The sequence below is a fragment of the Dipodomys merriami genome, unplaced genomic scaffold (genome assembly GCF_024711535.1).
Source record: "Dipodomys merriami isolate MVZ:Mamm:240054 unplaced genomic scaffold, mDipMer1.0.p SCAF_114, whole genome shotgun sequence".
In the NCBI taxonomy this organism is placed as follows: Eukaryota; Metazoa; Chordata; class Mammalia; order Rodentia; family Heteromyidae; genus Dipodomys; species Dipodomys merriami.
The window spans coordinates 2,463,035-2,484,112 of record NW_027202427.1 but is presented as its reverse complement, the minus strand read 5'-3'; the positions used below and the strand labels follow the sequence as shown (position 1 = coordinate 2,484,112).

At 59.3% G+C, this 21,078-nt stretch overlaps 1 protein-coding gene across 6 annotated transcripts in view; it reads left to right on the top strand.

Moving 5' to 3' along the window:
- The window catches only part of LOC138822727 (FYVE, RhoGEF and PH domain-containing protein 5-like), a 58,476-nt gene extending 37,672 nt beyond the window's left edge, over window positions 1-20,804 (top strand). For 3 of the 6 annotated variants that reach the window (XM_070015635.1, XM_070015636.1, XM_070015631.1), the window contains exons 6-21: window positions 2,750-2,907; window positions 3,022-3,178; window positions 3,654-3,744; window positions 4,296-4,346; window positions 4,753-4,811; window positions 6,898-6,969; window positions 8,227-8,295; window positions 9,929-10,012; window positions 10,288-10,367; window positions 11,583-11,682; window positions 11,922-12,059; window positions 12,710-12,863; window positions 14,053-14,168; window positions 15,764-15,892; window positions 18,348-18,499; window positions 18,876-20,804. In XM_070015635.1, the coding sequence (XP_069871736.1) occupies window positions 2,750-2,907; window positions 3,022-3,178; window positions 3,654-3,744; window positions 4,296-4,346; window positions 4,753-4,811; window positions 6,898-6,969; window positions 8,227-8,295; window positions 9,929-10,012; window positions 10,288-10,367; window positions 11,583-11,682; window positions 11,922-12,059; window positions 12,710-12,863; window positions 14,053-14,168; window positions 15,764-15,892; window positions 18,348-18,499; window positions 18,876-18,912 (1,647 nt within the window). In that variant the 3' untranslated portion in view covers window positions 18,913-20,804. The remainder of the gene's footprint in view (window positions 1-2,749; window positions 2,908-3,021; window positions 3,179-3,653; window positions 3,745-4,295; window positions 4,347-4,752; window positions 4,812-6,897; window positions 6,970-8,226; window positions 8,296-9,928; window positions 10,013-10,287; window positions 10,368-11,582; window positions 11,683-11,921; window positions 12,060-12,709; window positions 12,864-14,052; window positions 14,169-15,763; window positions 15,893-18,347; window positions 18,500-18,875) is intronic. The other 3 variants (XM_070015632.1, XM_070015634.1, XM_070015633.1) reach the window with 3 other exon arrangements.
- Window positions 20,805-21,078: the final 274 nt, after the last annotated feature.

Below are 21,078 nucleotides of genomic sequence, written 5' to 3'. Positions count from 1 at the left end.
GGGGGAGGGGGAGGGGGAGGGGGAGGGGGAGGGGGCGGGGGAGGGGATGCAGCCGTGTGTCTTTCTTCCATGGGCTTTCTCATGCACGCACTTGGTTTTCTTTTCCGTGGCAATTTCTCTGTGTGCATTTACCTGTCTTATGTGTTTGCTCACTTGTTAGGCGTGCTTTTGTTTCCATTTGGTTCAACGCCTTTTCTTTGACCCAGCTGTTCAATTTAACGTGTGTGTGTGTGTGTGTGTGTGTGTGTGTGTGTGTGTGTGTGTGTGTGTGTGTGTGTGTGTTTCCCAGCTCTGCTGCGCCAGCTCCACTCTGGGAGCAAAGGGACCTTGCATGGTCTGGGGCCCTTTGCGTTGGGCTTTGATTCGCAGCGTGGCGCGTGGTGCAGCGACTGTCGCGTGTGTGTGCGTGGACGGGCTGCCCTCTCTGCTGTGCTGGGCTGGGTCCCCAGGCTGTCCCTCGGCCGGGCCGGTCAGTGGGTGTGCTCCAGCCCTCTGCCCTGCTGGCTGCCGTGCTCTCTGGTATCTGAGGCTGCTCGGGGCTCAGCTGTGAGTGTTGTTTTCTCGCTGGCTTCGATCCGATGCTGTTCTGCTCCACCGTGTCTTTCGGAGCTGATTTTTGGTGCTTGTCCGCCGTCTGCCTCCCTCACCAGCCTGTGCTGCAGGAGAGCAGCCCGTCATCTGCACCCAGCCACTGTGATGCCCGCTCTGCAGCCGGGCAGATCGGTGTGCGACACGTCCTGTCCTCCTGCTGTCAGAACCACCTCTGCCAGCCAGGTATGGCGGCTCGTGCAGGGCCCCTGCCCTCCAGAGCGGGGCAGCCTGCTGGGGGAGAGGACACCCCCAAGGCACCGGGCCCAGGCTTCCACGGTTCAGGAGAGAACCCCAGGGGAGTCCTGGCTAATAGCTGGGTAAGGAAGTGGCATCTGGAGCCAAGAGGGAGAGGGGGGACCAGAGGCGGTGGGCAGCCAGCACCAGAGCGAGGGCCGGGAGGGAAGGGGCACCTGCCATGCTGGGCCAGTGGTTTGATCCTGAGTGCCTGTCGGGAGGCCTGGCCTGGCTCTGTGACACACCGCTGGCTCGGGCAGGGCTAGGCCAGCTCATCCAGACTCCGGCCGCCGCTCCCCGAGACCAGTGTGTGAAGCCGTGGGTAGTGGAGGGCTTCTGTGAGCCAGGCTTGCAGGCCAGGCACGGACAGTGCGTGAAGGGAGGAGCTGCGGCGGGGGCCTGGCCTTGTCTGGGGTGGGAGTCGTATCTGGTGCTGTCGGGGCTTGGCCGGGGTGGTTCATGGTTTTGTTCTGCTTCGTGGGCATCTGTCTCCTTCCTGGGAGGGCAGCTGCGCTTGCAGTGGCTACGTGACCACGAAGGGCTGGATGTGTGTGGATGTGTGTGGTGATCCGGGCCTGGGCTGGATGTGTGTGGTGATCCGGGCCTGGGCTGGATGTGTGTGGTGATCCGGGCCTGGGCTGGATGTGTGTGGTGATCCGGGCCTGGGCTGGATGTGTGTGGTGATCCGGGCCTGCAGTTGGCCGTCCTGCCCAGCGGGACTGAGCTGATTCAGAGAGCATTAATTACCATCGAGAAGCAGCTCACCAAGCAATTAATAGTTTAGTTCCCCAGAGTACAGTGTAGACACAGCTGCCCATCCTGCCCTTGCCGTCCTCCCTTCTCCCCCCCCTCCCCCACCCCCCCCGGTCACCGCCCCTCCACCAGGGCCCTGGGGTGGCTCGCTCTCCTTGGCCATGAAATGGAGGTTGTGGAGTCAGCAAGTGTGATAAACCTTCCATGTCACCCACCTGGCGGGCTTTCCCGACAGCGGGAGAAGATGCCCTGTGCACAACATGGCAGCCGCAGCGTGTCCCTTACCACCCCAGGCCACGGTCCAGCCCCAGAGGATGCTGGGACTGTGGTCAGAACTCTCTGGACACTGATTCTTCCCGTGCTACACCGGTGGTTTGTCAATTAGGCGAAGCACGGTAGCGAATCACGAAGCCCCGGCTGTGACCGTGGGCTGTGGTGAGGGCGTGTGTGGTCTGCCTCCCGGCGCCTTCCTGCACACTGTCACCCGTGCGTGGGATGAGGGGGGTCAGGCTGCTGGGCCTGTCCTTTCTGTCCTTGGTAATGAGAAAATTCACCTTTCCACTTAGTGGACACGCTGAGGACACCCCCAACCCATGTGAGTTGCCAGCGAGCGGTCCCTGTGCTGTGGGGTCACTGGGAGTCAGAGAAGCGTACTGGGGACAGTTGGGGACCCGAGGGCCATTGAGCGATGTGTGGACAGGCAGGACAGGGTGGATGCCGGGTGGGTAACTCACTGGGCAGGGGCGATCGCTCCCATGGAAGATGGGGCTTCACGCTGCTCACCACGGGATCCTCTCGGAAACCTAGAGATTTTCTGTTGTATGTTTTTAGATCTCAGTGGTCTAAGGGTCACTGAAGCCACGGATCAGGGGGCTGCTGGTCCACGCTCACACGCCAGGCCGTGCACAGAGTCCTCGTGTTGGGGGGATAGCGTTTTCCTCATGGTGTTCTGCGTGAAGCTGGGGGGGGCGCTCTATGAGTGGTACTCTGGGTGCCAGCTTAGGCAGCCCTGTGAGCAGCAGCTGGGCTCTGGCTTCTTGGGGTACAGCTGAGGGTGTAGGGTATGGTGACGCTGGCCCAAGGTTCCGCGGCCATCTTTGCGAGGCAGGCCTGGAAGCCTGGGGGCCGCTGAGGGAAGCCCGCACTCAGGCCTGTCCACCCCCGGGCTCAGGATTTCCACGCCGCCATCACGAGGGCCTTAGAAGAGGCGGACCCCGGCGGGGACGCGCTGGCCCGGGAGGAGCTGCGGAGGGGCCTGAGCGAGCTCCCAGCCATCCTCGACCTCCACCGGGGCATCCTGGAGGACCTGGAGCAGAGGCTGCTGGACTGGTGAGGCCCAGGGATCCCTGGGGAAGCAGGGACACGGGTGGCGGCCGCGAGTGAGCTCCGTGCCGGTCCCAGGTGGTTCTGTTCTCACCGTCCGTGCCCTCGCCTTGGCTGCAGGGAGGGCCAGCAGAAGGTGGCTGACGTGTTCCTGGCGCGGGAGCAGCACTTCGAGCACCACGCCGCGCACATCCTGCAGTTCGACCGGTACGTGGGGCTGCTGGCCCAGGACTGCCTGCGATCGCCCCCGCTGGCCGCCGCCGTGCGCGAGTTCGAGGTAGGTCCGCGTCCTCCGAGACCTGGAGGGGCAAGGGCCGCCGTGGCTGCGCAGCGAGCCGGGCAGGAGACCTGGCTGGGATGTGGGGGGACCATGGGGAGGGAAACTCCAGGTCAGCCTCTGCTGGGCAGCAGGCCACACTGGGCCCCATTCTGCTCCCCTGGTTACAAAGCATGAGCTAGCAGGGGTCCTAGGCACTGGCTACAAACTGGGGATCCCGTTCCTGAGTGGAGATGGGGGGCTTCTCCCTGTTGGGGATCGAGGGGCAGGGCAGGGTCTGGGTCTGAAGGAGCCACAGCCCGACGGCCACGCTAGGCAGGCTTCCTGGTGTTGAAGCCAGGGCAGGCGCTGAGGTTGGCGGGGAAGAGGTGTGAGGTGCCGGTGACTGGGGTGCCGTGTGCCCCCAGGCCGAGGCCCGGGAGACAGCGGGCGCTGAGCCTAGGCCGAGCTCCCTGACCAGCTTCTCCCTCCAAAGCAGCAGAGCGGGCTCGGGGGTGGCTGGAGTGTGAAGCACCAGCTGCTGCGCGTGGTCCAGCGTCTCTTCCAGTACCAAGTGCTGCTCACAGGTGGGCCGGGGACCGGGCGGGCAGTGGGCAGGGAGGGGACGCGTGCGCATGCGCGTGCGCAGCGCCAGGCCTGCGATGTGAGTGTTGCCTCCGCTTGGTTAGCCGGCGTGGGGGAGGGAGGCGGCGCGGCCCTGCCTTCCCACAGTCAGGCCCTAGCTTTCCCCTCCCAGAAGATGGCGGGTTGAGTGCGAAGGTTCAAGAGTGAGCAAGACTGCCCACACAGGCAGCATGGAGCGTGCTGGAAATCAGTGCATTAGAGGCTCAGCACATTCCTCCCGTCCCCCTAACCCTGGGCCATGGACTTGTCCCATCTGCCACCCCAGGGCCGCTGTCCCTCTGGAATGGCCTGGCACCAGGCGCGCAGCGGGCGCCCGGGGGGGGGGGGCTGGGTGGTTGAGGAGCTGTAATGCTGAGGTTGGCTTGGCGTCTGATGGGAGAGAGGGTGGAGGCCCCACTGTTGTGTCCCTCAAGACGGGGTGCGAGGTGAGTTGAGGAGAGCAGGGCGGGCATTGCCTGGGGAAGCTGACTCCTGCCCCTCCTTCCATTCCCAGACTACTTAAACAACCTGTGCCCAGACTCCGCCGAGTACGACAGCACGCAGGGTAAGTGGGAGGCCCGGGGAAGGGGCCGCCGACCTGTCCAGTCCTCCCCCGCCCCGCACCCAGCACCAGTGGGGGGGGGGGGACTCCACCCCTCCTGCCCCCCCGCCTCCCCGCCAGCCAGGCATGCTTTGCATGTGACCCCAGAGACTCCCCAAGTGTCCACTTCACAGCCAGGGAAACTGAGGCAGAGTGATCAGGTCACCGTCAACATCACTTGGGTAGTCACGGTAGCGCTGCAGGAGGGATCTGACCCGGTGCTACCTCACCCACGAGGCCCTGCCACAGCAGGGGCGGCACCTGAGGGGGGGGCAGGTGGGGGGAGGTGGGGCCCAGGAAGGGGTGAGGATGGGGCCGCCTGACCGGCCCTCCCCACACCGCCCTGCTGTCCACTCTCCTCCCTCCCCAGATGCGCTGAGCCTCATCTCCAAAGTGACAGACCACGCCAACGACAGCATGGAGCAGGGGGTAAGCTTCCGGGGCGGGTTCCGGGACCTCTCTACCGTGCCCCACCTGCCTGGGGCACCTGCCCACAGGCCATGTCCTGCCCTGTGCTGAGTGGCTGCTCTGGGCGTCCCTCTCTGGGCCTCTGGTTCACCAGTTGAACAACAAGGAGGCCACAGAGCTGTCCAGGCCTGGTAAGCAGTGCCCTGCTGAGTCACGCAGGGGTGACACGGGAAGGGCTCTAGGCACACCGCACGCCTTTCCTGCAGCATGTCTGGGCAGAGGTGCAGCCACAGGCTCTGAATGCCCATGCAAGATTGGGAATGGCCGAGTCACTGGACCGCCGGGTTGACACCCGGGACTCTGTGTTTGTTAAGACATTCATCATGGACCCCCTGGCTTCTGCCAAGAATAGCCCACATCCTAACTCCAGTCCAATGGTTACCATGGTTACCCCATCCAGGTAGTCACCAGCTATTAATAGGCTGGAGCTATGTGTTGAGCGTGGCTCTGAGGCCGAGTCCTGGCTGCATGGAGAGTTCAGTGATCCATTAGTTATGTCTTCCACAGGCACAGGAGGCGGGTGGGGTGGGGTGTGTGCTGTGGTGTTGTCCCACAGTGTAGGGACTGATAGTCACCACAGAAGAAGAGAAGGAAATAGCACCTAGCAGGAATGGCACCCTGAGGGTCAGGCCTTGAGCTTGGAGGATCACTGGAGGTGCAGCGGTGGTGGAGGTGAACCCCAGTTCTAGAGGAAATCACAGCTGAGTTGAGCACTGGTCCCTGGATGCATGCAGCAGGTCAGGAGGGAGGCCCCAGGTTGGGTTTGCACAGGTGCCAAGAAGGCAGAGGGAGGAAAGGACTGGTCTGGGACCCGGTGTGGAGAAGGGAGTCAGCTGTATGGACGGTCCCATCGCTCAGGGCTGGAGCACAAGACGGAGGGAAGGAGGGAGATTGGAGCTGGCTGGGGAAGAGCAGCAGAAGCCAACTGAGCTTGAGAACACAGGCCAGTTTCTGGGGTGGGTGAGACCTGTCGTTGTTACCTGGCACGCGCACGCTTGCACACACACACACACACACACACACACACACACACACACACACACACACACACACACACACACACACACACACACACACACACACACACACACACACACACACACACACACACACACACACACACACACTGCCCACCCAGCCCCATGCTGTGTCATTTGTGCAGCCAAAATGCAGAGGTGCTTCGGGGCTCATGCTCCGGCGTGGCGTGGGGCCAGGGCTCGGCTTCTCCCCACGCCACAGACACTTGGCCTGGCGGGGCTGGCTTAGGCCCTGGGCCCTGGGCAGGAGGAGAGCCACGGTGGGCGGGTTGCCTGGCTTTTCTCACTGCTGGAGCACAGTGTCCGCGTGCAGCTCTCTCACCACGGCGGTGGAGGACCGTGTGGGCGGAGGCCTGATGCGTGGGGGTGGAAAGGATGGTTTCCACCCACACAACTCCCATCCCGGCCACGTGCCTTGCACCGCACTTAAGGCACATTGCCTTAAGCACGGGCGGGCTGTGCTTAGCACTAATTCCAGCGTCCTGTGCCGCACCGTGGGTGCACCGCCGCGCATCCCGGGAGTCCTGAGTGGTCCTCAGGGTTATTGTCTAATCCTGCATCTCCAGAAGCATGTTTTCTTCAGCAGGCCGTGCATTTCTCACCAGCTGGCCCTCAGGGACCCCCTGACCCCGAGGCTGCCAGCCGGGCGGGAGAGGCTGGGTCCGGCCAGCCTGGGCTCTAAGTTCCTGAATCGAAGCCCTTAGCAGATCAAGGAACACAGGCCGAGGGCTGGAGCTGTGACCCGGAGACAAGCGGGTGTTAGTGGCCCAGGGACCATCCCGGGGCACACCAGGGGCGGCTTCGTGCCAGGACCCAGAAAGACTGGCCTGACTGCGGCCGGCCCTCGGCCGCGGCATCTGCAGACCCAGGCCAGACCCGGGCGCCAGCCCGGCCTGCCGTTTATAGGTTGGATTTGAGGCAAGGCCTCCCCAAACTCCATTTCCTTGTGTGAAAAGGAGCCGATAAGGCACCTGGAGGCCTGACGTCTCCCGCTCTGCCCCCACCCACAGGAAAACCTGCAGAAGCTCACCCATATTGAGCACAGCGTCCACGGCCAGGGGAATCTCCTCCAGCCAGGAAGGGTGAGTGCCGCCGGGCGGGGCACAGCCGGCCAAGGCCGATAAGCTCTATTGTTCAGTAGGCTGGCCCGCAGACCTGGCTGCAGGTGCCATTTTCTCCAGGACGGGTGGGGTGCCTGTCCCTGGCTTGTCCACCCCTCGCCTTGCCCGTGTTGGGCAATTTAGAGAAACGGTGCCCATGACGCTGTATGCCCTGTGGCTCTGCTCACCTCCAGAAGAAGAGGCATCAAGTATTTATAATACAGAGTTGCTGAGGAAGCAGAAAACCATCCAACTGTAGAAGGCATCTTAAAAATAATGTTGGCAGACACCGGTGGCGCACACCTGTCATCCCAGCTACTCAGGAGGCTGAGAGCTGAGGAGCGAGGCTTAAAGCGAGGTTTTCCTGCCCAGGCAGGAAAGTCCATGAGACTCTTATCTCCAATTTGTCACCAAAAAGCTAGATGTGACGCTGTGGCTCAAGTGGGAGAGCACTAGCCTTGAGCACAAAAGCTCAGGGACAGTGGGAGGCTGCAATGCTTGGTAAGAAATGTATCCATTATCCTGCCCATGTAATTGTAGCCCCTTTGTACAGTATGTTCTCAAATAAAATAAAATACAATTTAAAAAAAAAAAAAAAAAAAAAAAAAAAAAAGCTCAGGGACAGTGTTTAGACCCTGAGTTCAAATCCCAGACAGGCCATTAAAAAAAAAGTCCTTTAAGAGACAGGGTGTGCTGGGGGTGTTGCTCAATAGTAGAGCACGCTTTAGTGCCAGGTTCCCGCGTTTAGTTCTTAGCAGCAGAAACAAAAACAGAAGGGGGCTGGAGAGAGAGGGGTGAGCTTACTTACTTTTTAAGTTGCCAGATGAGAAGCATACAACCCAGCTCAGAAACAGTGAAAACGGAGTGGAGGGTGGTTGTATTTGGGGGGGTGGGGCTCTCACGGGTAGGGGTGGGGCTCTGCGAATTCACACTCAACATTCACTAAATGTAGCGGCCACTCTGTTCCAGTTGGGCACCTCACGGGGGCTCATGGTTTGGGCCCCGCTGGACAGAGTGTGTGGGGCAGGCCCAGGGAGAGGGTTCCCCGGGGCAGGGAGGGGCGGGGGGGGGACTGGCTGCGGTCCCTATGCTGCTCTAGCTCCTAGCTGGCATGGGGGGAGCTCAGCGTTGAGGTGATCTGCCTGCTCAGGAGCTCATGCCCATGTTTCCCACTCGGGGCCTCCCTGGCCCTCCCCTGGGACAGCGCCCCTGCTCACCGGGGTCTGCCTGTCTCCCCAGGAGTTCCTGAAGGAAGGGACGCTGATGAAGGTGAGGGGGAAGGACAGACACCCCAGGCACCTGTTTCTGGTAAGCACCTGGCCCCAAACCTAGTCCTGGGCCCGTGGAGTCATGCGGCTTTCTCCCAGGCCGGGACTGCAGGCCAGTTGTGGGACCGGGGCCGGGGTGAGGACCAGCTGATGTCTGCAAAGCTGCCCCTCAGCTGCTTTCGAGGAGGGGCTGCTGGGGTGAACTGCCCAGTGCCCACGGTGGCCAGCCGAAACCAGGCATCTTCCGGCCGGGGTTGGCTGTTGCCTCCTTGGGAGCAGGAGAGAGCCGGGAGTCGCCCCGGGCAGCCCTCTAGCAAGGGGCCGCTGACGCCAGAAGGACCTGACCCAGCGCGCTGGGTGCTAGTCCGCGCTGTCACCTAACGGATATCCACGCTGAGCAACTAGAAAGGCTCACCTCTGCTGCGCCCCACACAGACCCAGCCTCTGAGGGCCTGCGCAGAGGCAGGACTCCAGAGAGGGCTGGTGCTCCCGAGCAGACAAGTCCTGAGCGTAGCCAGGGAACGTGGGAACTGCTGGGCCTCCGAGGCCTGTGTCCTGGAGCGTTGCGGGCCCTCCAGCTCTGCTTCACCAACAGGCTGACCCCAGATACAGGCTGACCCCAGATTCAGACTCTTTTTCCCCCCCTCTATCTCTTTTAGACAATCTCACTCTATAGTTAAGGCTAGCCTTGAACTCCAGATCTTCCCACCTCAGCCTTCCAAGTGCTGGTCATGTGGCGTGCTTCTTTGGGCTTTCTGCATCTTCCCTCCTTCACTGCGCTCTACCCAGGTTCCATTTGTAGAGTGAAACACACTGACCCTAACTTACCTGTCTGTCTCTGCTAACAAGGATAGTGTTGTCCATCCACTGAGAGCACCGCCGACACACACCACCCCCCAGGCGCTTCCCCGGGCCTCTTGGCAATGTCCCCACCAGGAGACCTCTGTCCTGAGCCCTCACATGAATGTAACCAGCTTATTCTTGTGTGTGTCTGTGTCTGTCTGTGTGTGTGTGTTCCTTCATTCTGCATTAGTATGAGATTTGTCTGTGTGGCCACGTGTCTGTGTCTCTGTGGCTGTCTGTCATGTCTGTCTGTGTGTTTGTGTGTCTGGGAAGTTCTTTTTTTTTTTTTTTTTTTTTTGTCGGTCATGGGGCTTGAACTCTGGGCCTGAGCGCTCGCTGTCCCTCAGCTCTTCAGCTCAAGGCGAGCGCTCTACCACTTGAGCTACAGCGCCACTTCCGGTTTTCTGGTGGTTTATTGGAGATAGGAGTCTCACGGTCTCTCCTGCCCGGGCTGGCTTTGAACCGCGATCCTCAGATCTCAGCCTCCTGAGTAGCTAGGATTACAGGCGTGAGCCACCAGCGCCCGGCTGGGAAGTTCTTTCTTGGAGAGCTGCACAGAATTCCATAGCACAGCCCTGCCTGTTTCTCTTTCTGTTCGCCTGTGATAGGTGCTGGGTTGTTCCTACTTTCTGACTGTTAACCAGTAAAGCTGTTGTAACATCCCCGAGCGTGACATGTTCAGGAAACAGGCTTTGCTTTCTGTTGAGCTCCTGACAGGGAGTGGGGTACAGAATGGTTTGCTCAGCTGAAGGGGGTCCCTTGAGGTGTGCCAGGAGCCCGTGCGCCCCAAAGCTGAGGTGTCACCTCTGACAGAGTTGCCTTCTCCCCAGATGAGCGACGTCCTTCTCTACACGTCCCCGCAGAAGGACGGGAAGTACCGTCTGAAGAGCTCGCTGCCCGTTGCCAGCATGAAGGTAGGAGGCCTGGGCCCTCCGGGCCCTGCAGGCGCTCCAGGGGACATACAAAGGGGACAGAGGAAGCCCCAGGGGACAGGTGTTCCCTTTAGAACCCACGTCTCCACCAGGAGCCAGACCTCACCTGGGCAGCTGGGCCTCCAACACCTGCCATCCTGTCGAGGCTTGCCTGGGCGGGTGGGGAAACTGAGGCGAAGGGGGCATCCATGTCCCAATGGAGATCAGTGCTCGCCCCTCCCTGCCGCCCTGGACAGCTGCTGCTGGTTTCCTGGCAGGTCAGCCGCCCTGTGATGGAGCGAGTGCCCTACGCGCTGAAGATCGAGACTCCTGAGTCGTGCCTCACGCTCTCCGCCAGGTACCGCCTTCATCCTCGCACCTGGGGGACCTCGCACCTGGGGGACCGAAGACCTTTCTTTGTTTTCAACCTCTCTTAAGCATTGTGTGGTCACACCCTTGTAGCATCTGATCCTTATAGCAACAGCTCCACCTTCTCACCCCAGAAAGACTGCCTCCGCCTAAGGTTCCGGGTGTGGCTGGAGGTCGAGGTGGTTGGTGCTTCTTTGTGGTGGGTCAGGGGCAGCGGGAAGCGTGCAGGCGAGTGAGCTGAGTGCTCAGGGCCGTGCGTGGCGCAGTCTGATGCCGCTTTCGGGGGGGCGGGGGGGATGCAGGAGGCAGGGCGAAGAGCGCGAGCCGGGGGTCTGCTTCGGGGGCTTCTTTGTTCAAGCTGCCTCAACAGAAGCCCACGGACTAGCTCCTCACGTAGAGGCCGGGAGCCAGCCTTCTAGCCTCCTGAGAGGAAGGACTCTTCTTCTTGATGTAAAATGGGCACGCCGAGGCCCAGGGTGGAGATTCTGTCCGCCCAGCCATTATTACTGAGGTGGTGGCAGCGGTGCCCAGGCCTTCAGACAGGCAGGCTCCAAGTCACTGGCAGGCACGGGCCTGTCGCCTTCCGCCCAGACCCCCGCACCGGAGCCCGGGCAGAGGACTGGGTCCCTTTTACCAAGATGGCGCCTGACCAGGTCCACGCCACCTCCATGTCCCACCCTCTCCCTCCCTGGCCACCGTGTCCCCTCCCTGCCCAGACTCTTCTGGTCTTCTGGGCCACTACCCACTCCGTGCGGGGACATTGTGACACCTAGCGGACGCTGTGGGAACTGCCACCCCATGCAGTACAGCATGGCCCTGTACCCGGGCAGGGAGCTGTACCAGGCAGAGAGGGAGGGAGCTGGAAAGTCGGCCGTGGGAGGTGTATGGGTGTGGGAAACAAGGTGGAAGGTGGAGACCGGATGGGATGGCAGGATGTCTCCTGCCAGCCGGGCCCTTCTAAAGCGTGGGGCTCCACCCTCCACATCGCATCCCAGCCCCACCACACCCCACCGCCAGTTAGAGGGCAGCACTTCCCCGGAGGGGAGGGGCACGTGGCTGTCCGGCTAGCGAGCGAGGGGCCGGCGGGTGGCCCGTGGGGCCGGCGGGTGGCCCGCGCTCTGGCTGCGGGGCTAGGTGTCCGGGCAGGGGCTTAGAGGAGGATGCGTCCGCCGAGAGCCACCAGGCTCACCAGCTGCGCCCACAGCTCCTGCGCAGAGAGGGACGAGTGGCACGGATGCCTGAGCAGAGCGCTCCCCGAGGACTACAAGGCCCAGGCGCTGGCGGCCTTCCAGCACAGCGTGGAGGTGAGAGGGCGGGGACGCCGGGCGGGTGCACCCCAGCCCCGGCCTCAGTCAGCACGGTGCCCCAACGCGCTGTGCTCCCCACTGTGCTCCACTGTGCTCCCCACCCAAGGGCTGCGGAGCAGGGGTCAGGAGAGGCTCCTCCTGCAGGGCCCTGGCCCGTGTCTGTTCTGCCGGGCGGGGGCGACCAGGCTTGCCCCATCGAGCTGCTGTCTGACGGCCTTCTGACTCTGACACTGCAGGTTCGGGAGAGGCTGGGGGTCAGCCTGGGAGAGAGACCCCCGACACTGGTGCCCGTCACACACGTCCTGATGTGCATGAACTGCGGCTGCGACTTCTCGCTCACCCTCAGGCGCCATCACTGCCACGCCTGTGGTAAGGTAAGTAGCCGGCCTGGTGAGTGCGGCCGTGGGGGGCTCGTGTGATCCCCTTCTAGTCCCGGACCCCCGGACAGGTGGAGTGTTCTTGACACTTCACGGTATCATGAATCTGCGGCTCCCAGCCCCAGGCCTGGGATATTTTCAAAAGAACATGATCCTATCCCAGCTACTTGGGAGGCCGAAATCAGGAGGATTGTGGTTTAAGGCTAGCCAGGAGGGGAAAAAGTGTAAAACCTCATCTTGGCTAATAAAAAGCTACGTGTGTTGTGATGGTTCACACCTGTCACCTGAGCGGTGTGGAAAACATAAGAGGATTGCTGTCCAAGCCAACCCAGGAGAAAGACCCTATTTGAAAAACACAGAAAGGGCTAGAGCGTGGCTCAAGTGTCAGAATGCCTACCTAGCAAGGGCAAGAACTCGGGTTCAAACCCAGTATTGCCAAAGAAAAGACAGCTTCGGGCTGGACCCTAAGAGTATCGGATCATACGGGTTGTGGTTCTTGCATTGGGCCCGAGGCCTGGGAGCCCAGGGCTCAGCCATGGCCCTGGGCAAGGGCCAGACCTTGGGCTCCTTGGAGGAGGTGGGGGTGAGTGGAGCTAAGGGAGGCCGGACAGTCTCCTTCACACACTGAGACGGTGATGACGGCTCAGACACGTGCTCCACACGGCGTGCAGATCGTGTGCCGGAACTGCTCCCGGAACAAGTACCCACTGAAGTACCTCAAGGACCGGATGGCCAAGGTGTGCGACGGCTGCTTCGGGGAGCTGAAGAAGCGGGGCGGGGCCGTCCTGGGCCCCATGAGAGGTGAGCTGCGTGCTCCTCACCTTCCCCCCTCCCGCCCGCCTGCCACAGCGCACACTCCCCTGCCCTAGCCCCCGCTCCCCTGCCCCAGCACGAGCTCCCCTGCCCCAGCCCGCGCTCCCCTGCCCCAGCCAGCGCTCCCCTGCCCCAGCGCACGCTCCCCTGCCCCAGCGCACACTCCCCTGCCCCAGCCCCCGCTCCCCTGCCCCAGCACGAGCTCCCCTGCCCCAGCCAGCGCTCCCCTGCCCCAGCGCACGCTCCCCTGCCCCAGCGCACACTCCCCTGCCCCAGCCCAAGCTTCCCTGCCCCAGCCCAAGCTTCCCTGCCCCAGCCCAAGCTCCCCTGCCCCAGCCCCCGCTCCCCTGCCCCAGCCCGAGCTTCCCTGCCCCAGCACACGCTCCCCTGCCCCAGCGCACGCTCCCCTGCCCCAGCGCACGCTCCCCTGCCCCAGCGCATGCTCCTCTGCCCCAGCCCCCGCTTCCCTGCCTGCCCCAGCCCGAGCTCCCCTGCCCCAGCACACGCTCCCCTGCCCCAGCCCAAGCTCCCCTGCCCCAGCCCGAGCTCCCCTGCCCCAGCCCCCACTCCCCTGCCCCAGCCCAAGCTCCCCTGCCCCAGCACACGCTCCCCTGCCCCAGCCCAAGCTCCCCTGCCCCAGCGCACGCTCCCCTGCCCCAGCCCACGCTCCCCTGCCCCAGCCTGGCTCCCCTGCCCCAGCCTGCGCTCTCCTGCCCCAGCCCGCACTCTCCTGCCCCAGCCCGCGCTCCCCTTAGGAGGAGGAGGGGCAGAGACAGCTCAGGACACAGATGGGAGTTCAAGCCTCCCCACACCTGTGTTCCATGGGCAATCGACTGTGTTCCCACAGACGGCTTCTGCAGACAGCTGCGTTCAGGGGGTGGTGTTTCTGTGAGGGAACACGGTAGACAGGGCGTTGGGCCCATGTTACCCCAGAGCCCACTGGGGTGCCCCATAGGCCTGCTCCCTGTGGGACCTCCAGGGGTGGATGGGAACACGGGGAAGGGCAGAGGGCCGGTGACGAAGGGACAGGCTGCGTGGTGTCCAGCAGCTGGGGCGGGAGGGAGAGCAGGTGCAGCCCGGCGCTGCCCCCTCCCGGGGCCACGCTGAGGTTTCCAAGCCCCGCCCCCTCCCACTGCCCGCATAACCACCTCCACCGCTTCCCACCCTCCCCACGCAGAGCGGCCCGTGAGCATGAGCTTCCCCCTGTCCTCGCCCCGCTTCTCCTCCGTCCTCCAGAGCATCAGCCCCTCTACCTTCAAGAAGCAGAAAAAGGTTCCTTCGGCCCTGACTGAGGTAAGGCAGGTGGGGTCCCTGTGCCCCCTGAGAGGGGAGACTCACCAGAGAATGGGGTCCGGCTCCCCCGTTACAGCAGACTGGACAAACAATTCCTTCAAGAGCTTCCCGCCCCTGCGAAGGGCACTCTGGTCTGTGATGCCTGCTGGAGAACGAGCCTGCCTGCTGTGCGCCCAGAAGATGCCCGCGGGGGAGGGGCAAAGCGTCCTCCCTGCCTGTCCCCTCCGCATCTTCCCCTTCCCTTCCCTTCCTTCCTGCCCCACCCCTCTGCCATGGGGCCCGCGGGGCCGCTGCACCAGCTCCTCACCTGTGCTTCTCATCCTCCATCTTAGGGCCTCTGAGCTGAGCCCTGACCCCACGCTGGGCGCCCACCCAGAAGGGTGAGGGGGGGAAACCTAGTCAGCCCACAAGTAGAAACAGATCCGTGTCTGCATTCTAATCACGACCGCAGACCAATGTGTGCCTGTGAACAAACGAGCCATCGGGACGCGTGTGATCCGCTGTTCCCAAGCCGCCCCGTTAAGATTCATTATCAAGTAGCAGGTGGCAATGCGTGACTTGAACAGTGGTAGGGAGTAACAACTTAGGTGGGGACGCTTCTGTGCATCAACTCACTCCTTCCAGAAATGAAAAGTCTTACACGTAGGGCTGAAGGAGTGCTCAGCTCAGCAGTAGAGCGCTTGCCTAGAATACACCAGGCCCTGGGTCACTCCCCACCTCCCCCAGACGCACCATAGAAAAAGAGAAAAAAAACTTTGTAATAATATATGTGTGATGAAAGTTTGTTTGTTTGTTTATACTGGGACTTGAACTTGGGGCCTAGGCGATGTCCCTCAGCTCTTCAGCTCAAGCACTCTTCAGCAAGCACTCTACCTCTCGAGCCACAGCGCCACTTCCAGTTTTCTGCCTGGTTTATTGGAGATAAGAATCTCATGGACTTTCCTGCCCAGGCTGGCTTTGAACCACAATCCTCAGATCTCAGCCTCCTCAATAGCTAGAATTACAGGTGTGAGCCACCAGCACCCTGCTACTTCTAGCTTTTTGATAGTTAATTGGAGATAAGAGTCTCATGGACGTTCCTTCCTGGGATGGCTTCAAACCACGATCCTCAGATCTTAGCCTCCTGATTAGCTAGGATCATAGGCATGAACCATTGGCACCCAGCAAAAATAAATAAATATGTTAAAAAGTAAACAAATATCAAAATCACATGCAAAAGGATACATGGTGAGAAGTGCGTCTTCCTCCTCCCCAGGAGGCCACCTCCATCAAATTGATACTAGAGGATGGGTGCTGGTGGCACACACCTGTAATCCTAGTACACGGGAGGCTGAGATCTGAGGATTGCAGTTCAGAGCCAGCTGGGGCAGGGAAAGTCTGTGAGATTCTTATCTCCAACTAATCACAGGAAAACTGCTTAAGTGGCAGAGTGCTAGCCTTGATCAGAAAAGTTCAGGGACGGCACCCAAGTCCTGAGTTCAAGCCCCATGACTGACATGACCGCCGGTCTGCTGGCGGCTTGCTCTGTCCTGTTGGCTCTGTTTCACCGGTGCCTTGCCACCTGACACCTAACCGCTCTTCTTCCCTTCCGCCAGGTGTCCGCCTCTGGTGAGGGCGCGGCCATCAGCGGCTATCTGAGCCGCTGCAAGAGGGGCAAGCGGCCCTGGAAGAAGCTCTGGTTCGTCATCAAGGGCAAAGTGCTCTACACCTATGCGGCCAGCGAGGTAGGGCGCATGCTTGCTTTCCTCTCCCCTGGGAGGCCCCTGCCACCTGCAGGGCCCTGCGATCCGGGGTGCTGGGACCCATGCTACCTGCAGAGACTGTGTGTGGATGCACGGGGCACATGGGGCGGGGACGCATGCAGTCTGTGGGAGTTAGGAGGTGTGGTGTGCACACCTGGCACCAGAGGGTGGTCATATCACCGGAAAGGCCCAGCACCCAGATCGAGCCAGACACGCCACAAAAGAAAAACCTTCTTCTCCATTTTGGATGCTTGGGACAAAATTCAGCAGCTTACAGGAAGTTACTCTTTACGTGGTTGTTGTTTTGTGCCAGCACTAGGGCTTGAACTCAAGACCTGGACACTTTCCCTTACCTTTTTTGCTCCAGGCTGGTACTCTACTACTTGAGCTGTACCTCCACGTGCAGAGTTTTAGTGGTTAACGAGTTAAGAGTGTCCTGGACTCTTCTGCTGGTGCTGGCTTTGAATTGCCGTTCTCGGATCTCAGCCTCTGGAATAGTGGGAAGTAATAGGCTTTCGCCATCAGCTCAAGCAGTGCTTCTAAATGAATGAGATCATTTGTGATGCTTTCCTGGGGGCCAGTGCTGGCATCTGAACTCAGTGCCTCTGCTGGCTGAGCAGGTGCTCTACCACTCAAGCCATGCTTCCAGCCCCTTTTTGCCTTGGTTATTTTCGAGGTAGAGTCTTGCTTTATGCCTGTCTCAAGATCCTCCTACATGTGCTTCCCGAGGTTGCTGGGGATTATAAACATACACTCCAGCACCCAGACTTTGTGCTTTCTGTCTCTGGCAGAACAGGCTCTTGCCACTCTGCCTGGCCACTGGTTGAGATAAGTCTCTCAAACTTATTCCCAGGCTGGCCTCCACCTGCCTCCCGTGGCTACGATTACAGGCTTGTGCCTGGATATTTCTTTCATGTCTTCTCAATCTAGAAATACTGATGAGGGAGTCCTACCAATCAGCTGGTGCCTATCTCTGGTCAGGGGCTGTCTAATTTTGCCTCGACCTCAGCCTTAACTTGTTTCACCTTCTGAAAGGTTTCTGTCCTCAGGCCCCGTCTGGCCAGGCTGGCCACAAACTGAGGTCCTCAAGATCTCAGCTTCCTGAGAAGCGAGGATTACAGGTGTGAGCCATTGGCACCCAACTGCTGCTGCTTTTCTAATCTCTTGTTTGTGATCTTCGATTCAGATTTGTATCCACAGACGCTGCAACCCTCCTTCCTTAGCGCACCACCATTCTAGGCTGCTTAGTTATATCTGATTTTTCCAAATCTGTTTTATGCATTTTTTTACTTACATAAATGTATGAGCATAGAAATCCTTTCACACACAAATATTTGGTTTCCCATTATGTGTTTAAGATCCATCTATGTTCTCTGGCACACACCCCCTAAATTGCCTGCACCTTTTTGTTTTGTTTTTTTTATTTTGGGTCCGGTTGTGGGCCTGAACTCTGAGCCTGGGCGCTGCCCCTCAGCTCTTCAGCTCAAGGCTAGCGCTCTACCACTTGAGCCACAGCACCACTTCCTGCTTTTTTTTTTTTTTGCTTATGAGTGCTGAGGAATCGAACCCAGGGCCTCAAGCATGCAAGGCAAGCGCTTTACCACTGAGCCACCTTCCCAGCCCTTGCTTGCACTTTTTTATGTGTGTGTGTGTGTGTGAGTGTGTGAGTCTTAGGGCTTTGAACTCAAGGGCTGAACACTGTCCCTGAGCTTTATTGTTCACGGTTAACACTCTGCTACTTGAGCCACAGCTCCACTTCTGGCTTTTTTGTGATTAACTGGACATGAAATTCTCACGGACATTTCTACAGGAGCTGGCTTTGAACCATAATCCTCAGATCTCAGCCTCCTGAGTAGCAAGGAGGATTACAGGTGTGAGCCACTGGCGCCTGGCTTGCTGGCTGCTTCATAGCAAGCTGTCCTCAGGGTTTCATATTGACACATCATAAATAAGGGTTGGAGGAATGGCACAGGATATGGGATGAGTCCAGTCTCTGAACAGCTGGATCGCCAGCTAATCAAGCCAGTGGGAACAATGTCAGAAGCTCCAAGGCTGTCATTCCAAGTTCTGGCTCCTCCCCTCCCTGGCTGTGTGGTCTTAGGACACGATCTTCTCTGAGCCTTGTTTCCATCTTTGAAGGGGGCAGCTCCTGTGCCTGCTGCTGTCAATAGAAAACAACAGAGGTGAAAATACGTTGCCTTTAACAGGCTGCCCTTGCTCAGGCTGGCGCTTGGCGGCCAGGATGGAGAGTGGGGGGCCGCTGCCCCTCATGGAGGTGCTCCCTATGACATGCCCCTCGCGACCTGTCCCCCCCCCCCCGTGGACATGCCCCTCCGGAGGTGCTCCTTGGGAGTCTCCCATCGCGGCCCCAGTGCGTGCCACTGCTCAGCCCTCTCTGGTGCTGTGTTCAGTGTGGCTCTCCTTCTGCCCGCTGCAGGACAGAGTGGCCCTGGAGAGTATGCCTCTGCTGGGCTTCACCATTGCTCCGGACAAAGAAGGCGGCAGTGCGGCGGGGGCGGCCTTCCACCTGTACCACAAGAAGAGCCTGTTTTACAGCTTCAGGGCGGAGGACGGCGGCTCCGCTCAGAGGTGCGGCAAACAGCCAGTTCTCTGTCCTTGTCCCGCTGCCACTGGGACATGGGTCATTCCCACAGCTCCAGCCAACACCCCCCCCCCCGCCTGCCCAAGCCAGTCACCCCCAGACTAGCACGGGGGCCCAGACCCCTGTTCCAGGCCAGGAGGGTTTTTAGATGGTGCTGACTCATTTGTTCAGATGTGCACAGATGCAGTAAACTGCCACGCTGCATCCCGGGCCTTTTGCTCACTACGGGAAAGCTGTCTGGGAAGCGGACAGGACCAGGACACAGACCTGGATTCCAGACTGGCACATCAGGCCCAGGCACTTGGGTTTCCGTGCTGAGTTCTGGTGGAGCGGTGACGCTAAACGTTGTCTTCTGTTTGGTAGGTGGATGGCGGCCATGGAAGACGCCAGCGTGTTATAGCAGTCACCAGCCACGCGCCCTCAGCACAAACTCTTAGGTTGATATGTGAACCCTTCCAGAAGTTATTCCATGTCCTGACTCCCCCCACCCGACGCAGGCACAGCCGGGCCCGGCACGGAGCTCGGCCTGTTGGCTGTGACCCCGTTTCGCCTTCTCCAGTGAAGCCCGCACGGAATGTTTCTGGACATCTCCTCTGCCCACGTCCCCAGCCCTCCGTGACTCCCTGATTCAGCAGCGAGTTCGAGGCGCGTCTCAAGCTGGGGAAGCCAGTACAACAAGGACGTCTAGGAATGCAGATTTGCTTGTTAGTGGAAACGAGCTTTCCCATGTTCCCTCACGGTAAACAGTGTCGCCTCCCACACTTCCCATGCTGCCTCTGGTGATGAGACCCGCCGCTGAGGAGCAGCCGCACTCACCCAAAGCACTTTACTGGCGCCCAACTGCCACTTCCGGTGCCGCTTTCCAAATGACACGCTGAAGTCAACAGCAGAGGGCGTCTGTGCACGACCCATCGCCAGTCCTGGCCGGCTGTGCGTGCAAGGGCTTAGCCCTGGCCTGAACTCTTGGCATCTCTGCCAGGGCTGCGCTCTGCTGCCTAAGGGAGGGAGTGTGTTTCCTGCCTGCTGGTTCTAAGACCCATTTCCTGCCATAACTTATTGAAGGACGGCTCCCCGCTCCCCCCAGGAAGTCCTCAGTATACCACACAGCAGCTGCCTCCAGAGGTCAGCCCACACCCTTTGAAGACTCAGTGGTGGCTTTAATTTATTCTGTGCCTTTTCTGTGACTGCCCATGCGTGTTCCAGAAAGCCTGTCCTTACTGTCCACGCACAGGAACCCTCAGGCTGGAACTCCAGAGCCTTGTGGTTTCCTGGAAGAGGGAAAGGAGAGAGAAAAGGAGCTGTCATTAGAAGATGATTCTGTCTCGGCAGATGGTTCTGGACACAGTGAGAAGAGCCCAGGGGGTGGCACACCGGATGCTGAGCTGTTTCCTGCTGGCGATGCTGCTTGTTAGGCTGGGTGGTTTTACGTAGAGAGGGAGTGCGCCGGGACTCGTGCTTCGGTCCTTGCAGTGAGAACCAAAGACTCACATCATCTTCAGATGCCCGCCGCTGTGTCCTGCCGTCCTGCCGCCTCACACGGGCCGCGCCCACGCTGTGTAAAAAGCCCCACCTCAAGGACTGACTAGAATTAAATATTTTCAGGGAAAGGTTTTTTTTTTTTTTTTCTAGTTCCCAGTTCTTCTTTTTAAAGGTTTGCATTAAACATAATTAATGAACTCAGACCATGTGACTCAGACAGATCTTTCTGTTGGCTCTTGAAATCTTCATTCTGGCAGAACTGTTTTCGTCAGATGTGTGTTTTGGGCCTCCTAGTCCCACGTGGTCATAGCCACTTACCTGTGGCTCACCCCTGTAATCCTAGCTACTCAGGAGGCTGAGGTCTGAGGATGACTGTTTGAAGCCAGCCTAGGCAGGGAAGTCCATGAGACTCTTATCTCCAATTAACCATCAAAAGGAAAAAAAAAAGCCAGAAATGGAGCTGTGGTTCAAGTGGTAGAGTGCCAGCCTCGAGCAAAAAAGCTCAAGGACAGCACCCAGGCCCGGAGTTCAAACCCCAGGACTGGCACAAAAACAAAATGCAGTCATTCTTCTTATGTGAGGTTCCTTTCTGTGCTTACAATTACCTGAGGTCAACTGTGATCTGGAAATCTTAAATGGAGAGTTCCAGAAAATAAATAACTCATGTTTTAAATCATTTCTATTATAGTATATATTGTAGTTGTCCCATTTTCTTATTAGTTACTCTAAGTAATCTCTCACCGAGCTACCTTTTAAGTGAAACCATCACAAGTGTTATACATAGGAAAACACTCTGTAGGATTCAGTGGTCAGGCATCCTCTGGGGGTCTTGAAATGCATCTCCCGGGTGATGGGAAGTTTCAGGCAGTATTCTACTATTAATAGTCTCTGAACACTTCTTTTACTTTAGATCCCCTCCCACCCCAATTTTTTTAGGTGCTAAGGATAGAACCCATGTATGCTAGGCAAGTCCTCTACCACCAAGCCAGCTCTTGTCTCTTTTTATCCTATATTTTTTTTACCTCTTTCACCCATTTCTGATGCTCTTCAAAGGAGAGTTATTAGGGCTTTTATTTCTGTATATTTT